Source organism: Mercenaria mercenaria, unplaced genomic scaffold, assembly GCF_021730395.1.
Source record: "Mercenaria mercenaria strain notata unplaced genomic scaffold, MADL_Memer_1 contig_3917, whole genome shotgun sequence".
Lineage (NCBI taxonomy): Eukaryota > Metazoa > Mollusca > Bivalvia > Venerida > Veneridae > Mercenaria > Mercenaria mercenaria.
Window position 1 is genome coordinate 34,035 of NW_026462104.1, and position 15,428 is coordinate 49,462.

The 15,428-nt window shown below is 33.1% G+C and overlaps 1 protein-coding gene across 1 annotated transcript; it reads left to right on the top strand.

Moving 5' to 3' along the window:
• Positions 1-1,639: 1,639 nt before the first annotated feature.
• On the top strand, positions 1,640-13,689 carry LOC123543589 (uncharacterized). Its single transcript, XM_053534703.1, has 5 exons — positions 1,640-2,695; positions 3,171-3,211; positions 5,827-5,885; positions 6,784-6,851; positions 12,166-13,689. The coding sequence occupies exons 1-5, from the start codon at positions 1,640-1,642 to the stop codon at positions 13,687-13,689; spliced, it is 2,748 nt and encodes a 915-aa protein (XP_053390678.1).
• The last annotated feature ends 1,739 nt before the right edge of the window (positions 13,690-15,428 follow it).

Here is a 15,428-nt window from a genome sequence, read left to right on the forward strand (position 1 = left end):
TAGAATGTTTCAGCGATTATCTGGACGCACGTTTGACAGTTGTAAAATTTCAACTAACACATCCGAAAATACCTCTGTTTGGTTGGTCAAAAAGCGCAAAAATAAACATTTTTTTTTATATTGGCAGATCAGACTTGCATCAGTTAACTGTGCTGAACTGCACTTAAGTGTTACAGAACAAACGAAAACTGACATTCAGTAATAATCAGGTGGTTCAGACGTGACTGCACAGTTCATACTCATGCAAATAAATTTCTTATTAACCGGTCTACATTCAGCTTTCACTATTTTAGCTTTTATGTACAACTCCATAAAAATGAACTTTTAACGCCCATCTAAAGAGAAGAAACACGCAAACATAATTGACTATATAGACAATTATTATGAATTCTGAAATTTCAATGTCCAGATACCATTTATTGACTTTTTCAAGATAATCTTTAACTATAGAAAAACATACAGTGTGCAATAGAGAAAAAACATTTGATAAATTGTCATTGTCTGATCATTCTCTAATACAAGATAGGGACCGATCTGATTAATATTATTAAAGAGAACCGAATTTTTAAGCAAACTATCTTCATTCTGTAAGGTACACTTGTAACACAGAATATGTTGAAATCCAATCTCGAGCGTTTGTTTAGATAATTGCTCCATTACATTAACATGTAAATTACACGTGGTTTATATAGTCATTTTCGTCAATTTTATATAAATGACACCGTTAACATTTACAACATAAAGGACAAGGGTTAAAGCAATTTAGTACTACTACTTTGGCCCTAATTTCTTCTAGCTCGCTTAAACTTGGAGTACACCCGAGTCTGCTGTTATCTTGCTCTAGCTCGCCTGGAACGTGGAGTACACCCGAGTCTGCTGTTACCTTGTTCTAGCTCGCCTGAAACTTGGAGTACACCCGGGTCTGCTGTTATCTTGCTTGGCTACGTTCTTTACCTCACAAATGATTTTTATAGAATTTTATTAACGTTTGAAGTACCTGTAGTGGCTGTAAAACGTCTCCTTTTACCTGGACTCATTGCTTTGTTGTATTTTCCGGTTCTTTTAGGACCATGTGATATATTTCATTTCTTCACTCTTATAAAAGAGTAATAAAAAGAAGAAGTCCCAATAAGCAATGTCAGGGTCATACACCTGCATCACTAGGGCTTGTTGTTGTATTTGAATGTTTCTTATCTCAATATTTTCTAGTTTTCCACACTTAATTTCGTTTTAAAGTTTTGACTTCATACATCATCTATACATCAAAAGGCATTAAATGGTGTCATCTAAATTTGTTCTTTCTGCTGTATTCATAAACAATTCACCACGAAACCCTACGGTCAAATAAATAGGTACAACGTATGAGGAGTTAAAGGTTTGAATTCCGAGGGTGTGGCTTATGTTCTCGGAGATGATGTACTGAATACAGACGTCTACGGTCACACGTCTCTGATACATGTAGACACAAAGGAATAGTGGTATGCACGCAGGTTTTAACATTGCTGTAGAAGTATTGTATGCAAGGCGAGCAATATCAGTTCCATAACTGAACATCTTGCTGAAATTATAAGATCACATGGGAAACGAACCATAGTGTGTTAGAGTTTTTCTTGCTGCAGAACCAATTCTTCCCATGAAAATGAGTAGCTTAAAAATTCTCTTTACATTTGTTTTTATGATAAATGGGCAACTAAATACATCAGGAGATAACAATGTCAGTGGAAACAATATAATTAAAAGGAGGACAAAGGAATATTTAGAGCTTTGTCCTTACACAGACACTTGTTACACTAACGTGTCAAAACCGGATGAAATTATATTTGGAATGGCTCTACCGTGTTGTAACCCGTGTAGATGTGATATAGACTGTGGACGGAACTGCTGTCCAGATATATCAGTGGATTTCGAAAACGAAGAAAAAATCTATGAAGCTAAAGAAATACACCAATGCGTCGACGCACAATATAGACCTTATGATACTAGAATATCAAACGGACGGTCTTTAGAAATGATTTCAAAATGTCCGTACAAATATAACGATACTGAAATTGCAGCAAAATGTGCACGAGAGTATCACGCAGTATCGTTTGATGTGCCGTTAAGATATATTCTTCCTGGATACGATAATTTAACTGATTCCATTTACAAAAATATTTTCTGTGCTATTTGTCACAAAGTTGAGTTGGATAGTTTAGTTTTTGGGCGTATAAGTATTGAATGTAAAGATGCAACAAGAAATATAACATATATTCGCGACTTAACCGTTATACCAGACCCAGGAGACGAGGACGGTTGCAATGTATTGTTTAAAATACCAGAAAAAATCGACGCGATTCCCTGGGCAATGAAAACATGTGACAGGACATTTATTGATCGTTGTAATTTTACAGGGCAATGGCAGTCGTACGATAGTCATTTGGAGCAGGCTTGCTTATCATATGAATCAGTATACAACAATTTCAGGAATGTACATTGCTTGTTATGTAATGGCTTAAATAAAAGTGAAGTGAAACGTACATGTCAGTATCCAGATTTCTATTATGATTATACAGCAATCGTTGAAAGGGAAATGTTTAATTTCATTACACTTCTCAACTGGAACACAAAGGAAGACGTCGTTCTCCTTGGAAACACAAAACAACAAACAAATTTAAATGAGCAATGTCTGCAAAATAGTTTATTGGATCCCTTGAGGGTATGTATTTTGTGTTATATGCTCACAGAAGGGAACATTTAAACCAGAGGCATAGCAATGTTATGTATTTTAACTTAGAATCACTTGTCCCTCGCTGCTGTTGGTCAATCTCCGCGTAATAATAAATTCTGCCATGCGAGGCAGCTATATTGCTGGCCTTTTGGGCGCTTCTACTGATCTGGATGATGGCATTCTCTGAAATAATATCTTGGGGCAAAGTAGAACTAGGGGCAATTTTGTAAACTATAATATTTTAAATTCTGTGAGACATAACGAGGCCTTTTTAAAATTGTAAACATGCTGAGGAATACTTCCATAACAGGACTCTTAAATACATTGCAAGTTTCATAGCTGGCTGCAAAAAATGAACAAAAAGAATTGTGATAACACCTACTTGTGTTGGGTTCGTTCTGCATGTTTTCATTAAAATATTTTCTGCGATGTAAATTTGACTAAATCCTTTTTCATTCTTTAGAAAAAAAAAGCACTTCAGAATCATAAGAATGTACTGAAAAGGTTCGTCAAATAAAATGATAGGGTCATGATGCTTGATATTTGCTAAACGGTCTTGAATAAAATTTGGACCTCAAGAAAATTTTCATACAAAGTCATTAAATTGATGATGTATTCGCGAACTGGGAAATTTAACGAACAGTTCAAACATATTTGCTATTATATTATATAGTCAAATTACATATGAATGTCCTTGATTTTATCTTTTAGATATTTGTTGATGAATAAAAAGATGCACAAAACCTTCAAGGAAGCTACCTTTTTTATAAATCACCACATGAATAAACATGACTTTGTAGAATATCTTTTGATTTTGTCCATGCTGTATTTCGGATTGATAAATGACATTCTAGTTTTTAAAAGTGTAGATATTTTAACATATTTGTTATAGATGAATCGATATGATTCATACATTTTCCGAAATTCTTAGTGACAGAGTAATAAATTGCTACACAAACAAATTGCCTTAAAGGTCATATGGAAAACAACTATGAATGTGGAATTCAATGTCGAGAATGGTGTAGGTGTGTTTTCATAAATAATTGTATCAGGCAAAAATCACACACGTTTGATGACTGTCTAATTTGCCAATTGCACAATAAAAGCCAGTCACAGTAAAAAAGTATGTGGGAAAATAGTACAGTTAAAGCCAGTCGGAGTAAAATAATAAGTGCGAAAATAGTACAATTATAGCCAGTCACAGTAAAATATTATGTGCGAAAATAGTACAATAAAAGCCAGTCACAGTAAAATAATATGTGCGAAAATAGTACAATTATAGCCAGTCAAAGTAAAATAATATGTGCGAAAATAGTACAATTAAAGTCAGTTACATTAAAACAATATGTGCGAAAATAGTACAATTATAGCCAGTCAAAGTAAAATAATATGTGTGAAAATAGTACAATTGTAGCCAGTCAAAGTAAAATAATATGTGCCAAAATATCACAATTATAGGCAGTCACAGTAAAATGATATGTGCGAGAAAATAGTACAATTGTAGCCAGTCAAAGTAAAATAGTATGTGCGAAAATAGTACAATTATAGCCAGTCACAGTAAAATAATATGTGCGGAAATAGTACAGTTGTAGCCAGTCAAAGTAAAATAATATGTGCGAAAATAGTGCAATTGTAGCCAGTCACAGTAAAATAATATGTGCCAAAATATTACAATTATAGGCAGTCACAGTAAAACATTATGTGCGAAAATAGTACAATAAAAACCAGTCACAGTAAAATAATATGTGCGAAAATAGTACAATTATAGCCAGTCAAAGTAAAACAATATGTGCGAAAATAGTACAATTATAGTCAGTCACAGTAAAACAATATGTGCGAAAATAGTACAATTATAGCCAGTTAAAGTAAAATAATATGTGCGAAAATAGTACAATTATAGCCAGTCGAAGTACAATAATATGTGCGAAAACAGTACAGTTATAGTCAGTCAAAGTAAAATAATATGTGCGAAAATAGTACAATTATAGCCAGTCGAAGTAAACTAATATGTGCGAAAATAGTACAATTATAGCCAGTAAAAGTAAAATAATATGTGCGAAAATAGTACAATTATAGCCAGTCAAAGTAAAATAATATGTGCGAAAATAGTACAATTATAGTCAGTCACAGTAAAATAATATGTGCAAAATAGTACAATTTAGCCAGTCGAAGTAAAATAGTATGTGCGAGAATAGTACAATTATAGCCAGTCAAAGTAAAATAATATGTGCGAAAATAGTACAATTATAGCCAGTCAAAGTAAAACAATATGTGCGAAAATAGTACAATTATAGCCAGTCAAAGTAAAATAATATGTGCGAAAATAGTACAGTTATAGCCAGTCACAGTAAAATAATAGTTTTTTTATTGTTTATTCAAGTCTCATTCATATACATTGTACATATATCACATTTACATATTAATTGTACAAATACATGTATGACCATTCTAAATAAGAATTATAGGAGACTTCTATTTAATACACTTAAGACCTGCTATTCAAACAAATATACATATGTTAAAAACCACATAGATGCTGCTAATCGACATTAAAATCACTTCAAATGCAGTTGTTATTTAAAACACTGAGATACAAAAAAGACGCTAACGCGTACGGATTCAAAAATGTTTTTAAGTATCGATATCCTCTTTAATCATATTAAAGAGGGCCTGATTAACAACATCTATATGTATTATATAAATACACAATTATTTAACTAAGAAATACAGGGACATTATTTACACATTATAAGAGATCGCTTACGTAAAATATTAAAACAGGTTTTGGCAGTAATCCTTATCAATTGTGGGTTTGAAAATAAATAAACCAGTTTGTCAATATCGGTAATGTTTGAGAAAGCAGGACATACATGCTCTGCTTTCATGTAAAGTTCTTGCCTATATTCTCCGTATATATGACAATTAAACAAGACATGACATTCATCTTCTGTAGCATTGCAAAAAGTGCACTTTCTGTCTATAACATTAAGATTTTCATATCGACCAGTTTCAATTCTTAACGGTGCCATTCCACACCGAAATTTACTGAAAGCTGACCGATGTTGGTGGGGTAATATCATTTTAAAATATTGTTCAACAACAAAATTTGATTTAAACAGAGAATATGTGGGTAATTTATTACGGCCTACATTACGTATACCATTTACTCTGTTAATAGATAATTTCCACTCGTTAATGAATTCGTCCATTAACTTGGGCTTTACTATATCAAATAACATGTTTTTACCTATATGTTGGTTGATAGTACTGTATACGTGACAATCCAAACTAGTAAGTCTATTCATTACAGTATAGAACCAATTTCTACATCTAGAACTAGCTTTAGACTGAGCTCAGAGTGCAACACGTCTATTTATTCTACGGAATGGAAGAGAAGACATAGGGCACCACAAGTAACATATAGTCTTCCATTGTCGGACTATTGGAGGATCCCATCCCATTTCACCAACAATTGCTGCATTTGGTGTATATTTCCCCACGCCAAGGAAGAAACGCATGGCTCTATTATGTATAGCATTAATACATGAGAAAGATTTCAGGCCCCAAATAGCTGATCCATAGTCAATAACAGGCCAAACCAATGAGTTGTATAATTTCGTATATACATCATATGTAAAACCACCTATTGCTTTGCATTTCGCTGTCAAAAGTCCAAGGGCTCGACTTGCACTCTGGGCTACAACTTTAGCAGTAACATTATAGTCAAGGTGTTCATGCAAAACAAGGCCAAGATAGGTATATCTGTCGACAATATCTAAGGTAAAATCACCACTTGAAGACAATGTCAACTCTAGTAATAGAATTAGGTCTAAAATGGACAATTTTGCTTTTAATAGGATTGATTTTCATGTTGTTTCTACCACACCAATAATCTAACTGGTCCAATAAAAATTGTAAATCTTCTTGTTTGTCTGCTATTAAAACAATATCATCAGCATACAACAATATACATACCACGTCATCATCAACTTTAATACCAACATTAAACGACTGGAGAAATAAAGCCAAATCATTGACATATAAATTAAACAAAAGGGGAGATAACACACATCCCTGTCTCAATCCACATTTAACCTCAAACCAGTCGGTATTTAAACCATTAACTCTAACACATGAGGACACTGTATTATAGAGAGACTTAATTGCTAAAAATAATTTACCAGTTACTCCTATATTCTGAAGACGTTCCCAAAGTTTGGTTCTATTTATTAAATCATATGCTTTTGTAAAATCAATAAACGCACAAAAAGTCGATTGTCTACCCCTTTTCCTTGTTTCTATTATGCTAGTCAACGTAGACAATTGATTTATTGTGCTACGCCTTTTTCTGAATCCATTCTGTTCATCTACAATTTTAAAGTTATCCTCTGCCCATTTACTAAGCCTAGTGTTTAATATATTGCAATAAAATTTGTACATCGAGTTAGCCAGTGAAATACCTCTGTATGACAACGGGTTTCTCGGATCGTTAGCTGAAGATTTTGGTATAGGATTGATTATGCACAAGCCCCACAGAGACGGAACCATACCTTTACTAAAACAAATATCAAATAATGTGTGTAAAATATAATATGTGCAAAATAGTACAATTTAGGCAGTCGATGTAAAATAGTATGTGCGAAAATAGTACAATTATAGCCAGTCACAGTAAAATAATTGTGCGAAATTAGGTCAATTATAGCCAGTCAAAGTAAAATACTATGTGCAAAATAGTACAATTGTAGCCAGTCACAGTAAAATAATATGTGCGAAAATAGTACAATTATAGCCAGTCAAAGTAAAATAATAGGTGCGAAAATAGTACAATAAAAGCCAGTTACAGTAAAATAATATGTGCGAAAAAAGTACAATTATAGTCAGCCACAGTAAAATAATATGTGCGAAAATAGTACAATTATAGCCAGTCACAGTAAAATAATGTGAGCGAAAATAGTACAATTATAGCCAAACAAAGTAAAATAATCTGTGCGAAAATAGTACAATTATAGTCAGTCACAGTAAAATAATATGTGCGAAAATAGTACAATTATAGCCAGTCACATTAAAATAATATGTGCGAAAATGGTATAATTATAGCCAGTCACAGTAAAATAATATGTGCGAATCCAAAATCCAAAACAAACTTTTAAAACATCTGACTGACACGAAATATTGTATAATTTATTGCTAATTACATGTAGAATGACAAAATTGGGAACATTTCTAGCTAAATGTTCGGCAGTCACTGCAAAACCTTCTGATTTTCACTTATCGCATACATGTACATGTGCATTGTCTAAGTGTAGGCGCGGTCTCTTGGCGTTAATAGCCCCGAATTAGCAGTAGAAAATATGGTAGCATTAATTTCCAAAATATTCATCTAGCAGTTCTTACTTTAGAAAATCTGCAAATTGAGACAATACAAAATATATGTTTTCAGGACTGTTACCTTTTTAGCATTAACAACAAATGTTTATAGTAATTAATGTGATGTTATAAAAACAATCACAGTTACTCCATTCAGACTCCTTATCGTTAGTGTTGTACCTATTTAGTTTACAGAAATTCTTCATCATAATAAATATAACATCTAACTAGAATATAATCAAAGCTCCATTTTTTTGGAAGAACATCAGAAGACATGATTTCAGATTTTATTCTCCTCTGGTCTCTTATATATTTAGTATCTTATCAATTCTTAAAAACTGTTTATGCAACAAATTGAATAATATTTAAAAGGTGAAACATAACTTTAAAAAAATAGCAACTCAAGTGAGGTTGAACTAACGTCCTGAAAACTTGAAAAAAAAACCTTGTTAGGCTATAGTATTCCAATGAGCGTATCAAAACATCCATGGTACTAAAATATGGACGCAAAATATTGGTAAGAACTTTGTAAGATTATGATAAGTAAATGTAACTTTAAAGCATCAAATATCTTTGAGAGTAAATTAAGGATAATAATAATAGCTTGATAGATATAAGTACATTTGAAGTTAAAGAATAATACGATGTAAAGTATATCGCAACAAGTATGGAGAGAGAAGGTCTGGGAGAACATTACACATAAAGGATTGGTCAATTATTGCTTTATTTTTATATAACATATTAGGTTTTGAGTAACTTAAGCAATCTAATATGTATATAAATATTTTAAATAATATTTTGAATTAGTTAACTAGGATCGATTTTAATCTTGTAGTACTCGTTTATAGATGAGAGGTAAATATATGAATGTATTTGACATATGTTTTTCAAAACTCTATTTAATAGACGATAACATTAACAATGAGTAACAATACATTTTAAATCTTTGAAACGAAATCTTTGATATCATAAATCTCCTAATGTTTAAATGATGTAACATGTTAGCTTAAAAAGTATACAAAATCCCGAATAGAATAGTTAAGTTTGCTTTGTATATCAATTATATATGATATACATGTAGTAAGTTAAAAAGTAACATGTTCCATTGCGCCACCTCTAAAGGCATACAGACACTAAATAGAAAAATGGCGCGAAAAATAAATGGTAGTCGCATAATGGCGGACACAAATAGTCCTCAGTTTTTTGCTCAGGAGAGCTATTTTCCTTATTTTCTTTGCATTTTTTTTGCTAAAATCACATGACAGGTCTATGCTTGACATGTAGGTAGCATTTTCATAATGAAATAACAACATGACAAAATTTTTCATGGAAACTTAGATCATACACCACCAGTATAATTTGGGGTCTCATTTTTTAGCTGATTTGCAGTTTGTGTGTTTCACTGAAATTATTTTTCTTGCATCAAACATGACCCCCACTTTTCTTTTGATTTTTAGTTATCACTGACAATATTCTTCAAGAAAATGTAAGTTACAGAAATTTAAAATGGGTCCTGATGTGTGCTGCGGTCATTGGAAATGGGTCAATTTCATATAGAATAAAGAACAACTATTTAGTGTGTTATAACCTAAAGAACACACGGAAATAAGGATACGTTTAACGCATGCGCAGTAACACAAAACGAATGTATTGATAATAACAAGTAGAAACACAAAGAAATAACAAGTCGAAAGATTTCCTGCGGCCAGAAGTTACACAGACCAGACATTGTTATGGATGTATGTGTGACCACTCAGCCTAAAAATTAACTTACGGGTGAATAACGTACTTGATTTTTTTATTTTACCATTACGCTTAAATGAAGGAAATATTACTCCATTCTACATGATTTACAAGTAGATCTATGAAATATGTATTTCTTAATTCTTAAAGTAATTGTTTCGAGCAAAAATAACTATATTTCCCTTTCATGTATAACATAACTTTTAGCTCAACTGGTCACATTCCTTGACTATATTGAAATACTATAATACTAGAGCTTTCACAAAATGTGATTCATGCCTTCACCTGGACTTATTTGACAACACAGGACCATAATCCAGGAAACTGAAGAGCAATTAACACAAAAACCCTTATGCACAACTAGGTATCAATATTGATCATTGCTGAAAGTTTGAATAAATTATATGAAATAATGAATGAGGAATTCAGGTCACAAAAAATTCTCTATATATCATACAGAGTGCCAGCTATATTGCAAAAACGGCGTTCCATAAATGCGATAAGCCAATCGCTTATCGGTAAAAAGTCACGTGAAATCACCCAGTCCCCATGTGCTACACTACTTGTTGTATTCCAATATACATGCGGCCTCCAGGCCGCAGGTAATAATAATAAAAAACAAATTTGGACCATTTTGTGAAATATACAACGAATTTTTTAAAACTGACGGCAATTTCAGCAATTCGTAAAAATGAATATTCTGTAAACACTTACTTATGATGAAGCATTGTTTGTTTTTTCTTTTGTTAGCGTTGTTTGCAACGTTTTGAGTTAAGAGAAGATGCGAAATAAGACTTGTTCATAGATGATACTCGGAACTGCACAATTTGATTTAATTTTATTTTGTTTCGTAGCCAAATGCGGTTTCATGAAAACTTCATCAAGATTTGATATGTAACATATGGATGGGTTGTTACGAAGAAAGGTCCCGCTGACCGGAGTGCAGAAAGCAGTAGCCTTTTTGGTGTGACATTAAAAATAGCGTGCAAAAATATTCCTTAGCACGAGGCAGCAAACACGTGACTCGTTTGTACTCTTTAGGGATTTCCACCACCATAAAAATAATTAATTTGTACATACCAATGCGTTATCAATAATATACGAACACTTTGTTTCAGTAAATGTGAAATTATCAGGATATTGTCAACCGAGAGCCAATATTGACAGTATTTCTCCGAACTGTCTCACTATTTGTTTTATTAAAACATAGAAAGTATAATGTATATATTAGAAACTGTTTCGTAAAAAATACCCAGTTCTAGCCTCAGACAGGCATGTACATCTACATATATTCTGAGCCGCCGCCTGCAACTACTGAACGGCTCCCAGTATATCTAACAATAAAACTGTCAACAAGATGATAGTAACTTTTTTTTTAAAATAGATCAGTACAAATTGAAAAAGTAAGGATATGTAACATGTATTATACAGGATTTTGTACTGGCAAAACAACTGAGGTATGGTAACAACAAAAGTATCTACTTATTCATTATATTTTTTTGTAAATTGGATTCCATAAAAGATACCTACAGATGCATGTACATTCTTACTTTCATTAATTTCGGTTATGACAGAAGTGCCAAACTTGTTGTTTGCTTAATAAAACATTAGAAACTTAAGTCTAAGTTACACAATAACGTATAGCGTTGACGGACGTCCAACGTATATTTTTTTTTCAATCCCGTTCCTCATGCGGCGCCTGTGCTCCTTGTCCGGCGATGTTCGTTTCATCCGGTGGAAGGTTTTGAGCATGTTCAAATTTTAGAATGTACACCACCAGACAAAGTTGTCCGCTAGATGTACGGTAGCAGTGCGCTGATATGCGTTTTGTTCGTTACTTGTGCGTTCCCTATTCTGTACTTGATCGATTCGTCTTCGTTCTTGTTCGGTTCGCATCGTTCTTGTTCGGTTCGCATCGTTCTTGTTCGGTTCGCATCGTTCTTGTCCGTTAAACCAGATTCAAGGTCGGGCTACTACCAGACATGCAACGGATGTAACGTATATTCAACGAACGATAACTGACCAGAACGTTTTGTCAGTTTCTCATGCGTTGCGCTTACGTTTTACGCGCGGTACAATTCCGTTACTAATACGGTGATATCAGTTAATTCAACGTTGTTCGTCATTTATATATGCGTTAATCTTCCGGTCATTGTGCGTTTTATGCGCCCCATATACCGATCCCGAGAGCACAGAGCAGAAGCGGGGAATGCCTTTCGTCACCGGATAACTTTCTGCCGCAATTTTTCTATTCGTTTGGCGTCCGTTAACGTTATACGGTGTAGTGTGACTGATACATTAACATGAATAATCTAGTATCGTATTTTTTCTAATACTTGTTATTTCAGAGAGAAGACTGGCTGTTGCAATGCCCCCGTGGAATGGTGATGATAAATAGGATGTGCTTACCTCCACACAGATTTATATCATCGGATCTTCTGATGGAAATAAACCTTATTCTTGAACCATACGATGTTCAAAAGCAAGACAAACTCGCGCTGAATAAAATTATTTCAGTTATATTAGATGAAATGGAGTTGAAGAAGTCATTGCTGATCACAAGGAATGTAGAGCTGCAAAACATGAAATGTTCTTTAAAATTCAAAACAGACTTAGGTGGGACAAATCCTATAAGTAAAGTTATTGCGTTAGAATCCGTACAGTATGTTAAAGTTAACATTCAAATTTTGATTTATAACGCAGAGGAAGATTTACTTGGAACTGTTCTTGACTTCGCACTGGTATTTACCAACATTTCAAGTATCGGCAATGTCTTCAAAGCTTACTTTCATCATTTTGACCATTTCTTTATTGAACAACGCCCGCTAAAGTCTAATTGTGTAAATGTTCCAAATCTACCTCTGTTTCAACTATGTCTAGAAAACAAAATTCCAAAAGAAAGGATGCTGTATTTTGAGGTTTTACGCAAACAAGAGACAGTATATGTGAATGAATCATATATAGAAATTAGCTTGGAACAAGAACCTTTTTGCCCGAGAATCGCTCTTCCTAAACTGACGTTCATGAATTGTAATGAGTCTACAATTTACACAAACAATTTTCTTTCTACACGGCTTACAGAAAATGAAACACACATGTTCTTTTGTCATGAAGACTTTTTTCAACATCTGGACAGTCTTCACACAAACCAAGTCATAGTCAAGCAGAAAGTAGAGTCAGGGGTTAATATTCGCGGCGGAGTAACCTATTTGACCATTGTTTGTTTAAGTATTTCATTGTTGTCTCTTGTGTTGACACTTACAGTGTATTCAGTCTATCCAGCACTACGGTCTTTACCAGGACTTAACAACATGGCTTTAGTTACAAGTTTGATAATTTTTCAGGCAATATCATTGGTGAGTACTGTTACAAATATCAACATTAGTTGGCTTTGCAGTTTATTTGGTGCAGTTCATCACTTCTCTCTAACTTTATCTTTTGCTTGGATGTTTGTGTGTACTTTTCATATGATGAAGGTATTTGTTAAGATCAGAAATCGATCTGTTGGCAGGAATGACTTTCGAACCTTTGTTTCGTATATTGTTTTTACGACAAGTGTTTCGCTATCGACTGTTTCCATAACGATTGTTGTTGCAGCCGTTCAGTCTGAGGGCGAAGACATAGGCTACGGCGGTGCCACCTGCTACATCAAGGATCCAGCTAATGTTCTATTTCTTGTTGCTTTACCAGTTGCTATAGTGGTTTTTGCCAACATTTTTATGTTTTGTGTTGTTGTTTTTAAAATACATAAACATCCGACACTTTCCTCTTCCAATCCAAAAGAACGTCACAATATAACAATTTTTGCGAAGTTATCGACGATAACCGGGATGACTTGGATCTTTGGGTTCATTTATATTTTTATATTCTGAAGACGTTCCCAAAGTTTGGTTCTATTTATTAAATCATATGCTTTTGTAAAATCAATAAACGCACAAAAAGTCGATTGTCTACCCCTTTTCCTTGTTTCTATTATGCTAGTCAACGTAGACAATTGATTTATTGTGCTACGCCTTTTTCTGAATCCATTCTGTTCATCTACAATTTTAAAGTTATCCTCTGCCCATTTACTAAGCCTAGTGTTTAATATATTGCAATAAAATTTGTACATCGAGTTAGCCAGTGAAATACCTCTGTATGACAACGGGTTTCTCGGATCGTTAGCTGAAGATTTTGGTATAGGATTGATTATGCACAAGCCCCACAGAGACGGAACCATACCTTTACTAAAACAAATATCAAATAATGTGTGTAAAATATAATATGTGCAAAATAGTACAATTTAGGCAGTCGATGTAAAATAGTATGTGCGAAAATAGTACAATTATAGCCAGTCACAGTAAATAATTGTGCGAAATTAGGTCAATTATAGCCAGTCAAAGTAAAATACTATGTGCAAAATAGTACAATTGTAGCCAGTCACAGTAAAATAATATGTGCGAAAATAGTACAATTATAGCCAGTCAAAGTAAAATAATAGGTGCGAAAATAGTACAATAAAAGCCAGTTACAGTAAAATAATATGTGCGAAAAAAGTACAATTATAGTCAGCCACAGTAAAATAATATGTGCGAAAATAGTACAATTATAGCCAGTCACAGTAAAATAATGTGAGCGAAAATAGTACAATTATAGCCAAACAAAGTAAAATAATCTGTGCGAAAATAGTACAATTATAGTCAGTCACAGTAAAATAATATGTGCGAAAATAGTACAATTATAGCCAGTCACATTAAAATAATATGTGCGAAAATGGTATAATTATAGCCAGTCACAGTAAAATAATATGTGCGAATCCAAAATCCAAAACAAACTTTTAAAACATCTGACTGACACGAAATATTGTATAATTTATTGCTAATTACATGTAGAATGACAAAATTGGGAACATTTCTAGCTAAATGTTCGGCAGTCACTGCAAAACCTTCTGATTTTCACTTATCGCATACATGTACATGTGCATTGTCTAAGTGTAGGCGCGGTCTCTTGGCGTTAATAGCCCCGAATTAGCAGTAGAAAATATGGTAGCATTAATTTCCAAAATATTCATCTAGCAGTTCTTACTTTAGAAAATCTGCAAATTGAGACAATACAAAATATATGTTTCAGGACTGTTACCTTTTTAGCATTAACAACAAATGTTTATAGTAATTAATGTGATGTTATAAAAACAATCACAGTTACTCCATTCAGACTCCTTATCGTTAGTGTTGTACCTATTTAGTTTACAGAAATTCTTCATCATAATAAATATAACATCTAACTAGAATATAATCAAAAGCTCCATTTTTTTGGAAGAACATCAGAAGACATGATTTCAGATTTTATTCTCCTCTGGTCTCTTATATATTTAGTATCTTATCAATTCTTAAAAACTGTTTATGCAACAAATTGAATAATATTTAAAAGGTGAAACATAACTTTAAAAAAATAGCAACTCAAGTGAGGTTGAACTAACGTCCTGAAAACTTGAAAAAAAAACCTTGTTAGGCTATAGTATTCCAATGAGCGTATCAAAACATCCATGGTACTAAAATATGGACGCAAAATATTGGTAAGAACTTTGTAAGATTATGATAAGTAAATGTAACTTTAAAGCATCAAATATCTT

Excerpts from the sequence above, each read along its gene's own strand:
- LOC123543589 (XM_053534703.1), top strand. The coding sequence starts at position 1,640 with ATGAGTAGCTTAAAAATTCTCTTTACATTTGTTTTTATGATAAATGGG. Across the intron at positions 2,696-3,170 it reads GTTTATTGGATCCCTTGAGG|AAAAAAAAAGCACTTCAGAA; the intron begins GTATGTATTTTG and ends TTCATTCTTTAG. Across the intron at positions 5,886-6,783 it reads ACCATTTACTCTGTTAATAG|GTCTCAATCCACATTTAACC; the intron begins ATAATTTCCACT and ends ACACACATCCCT.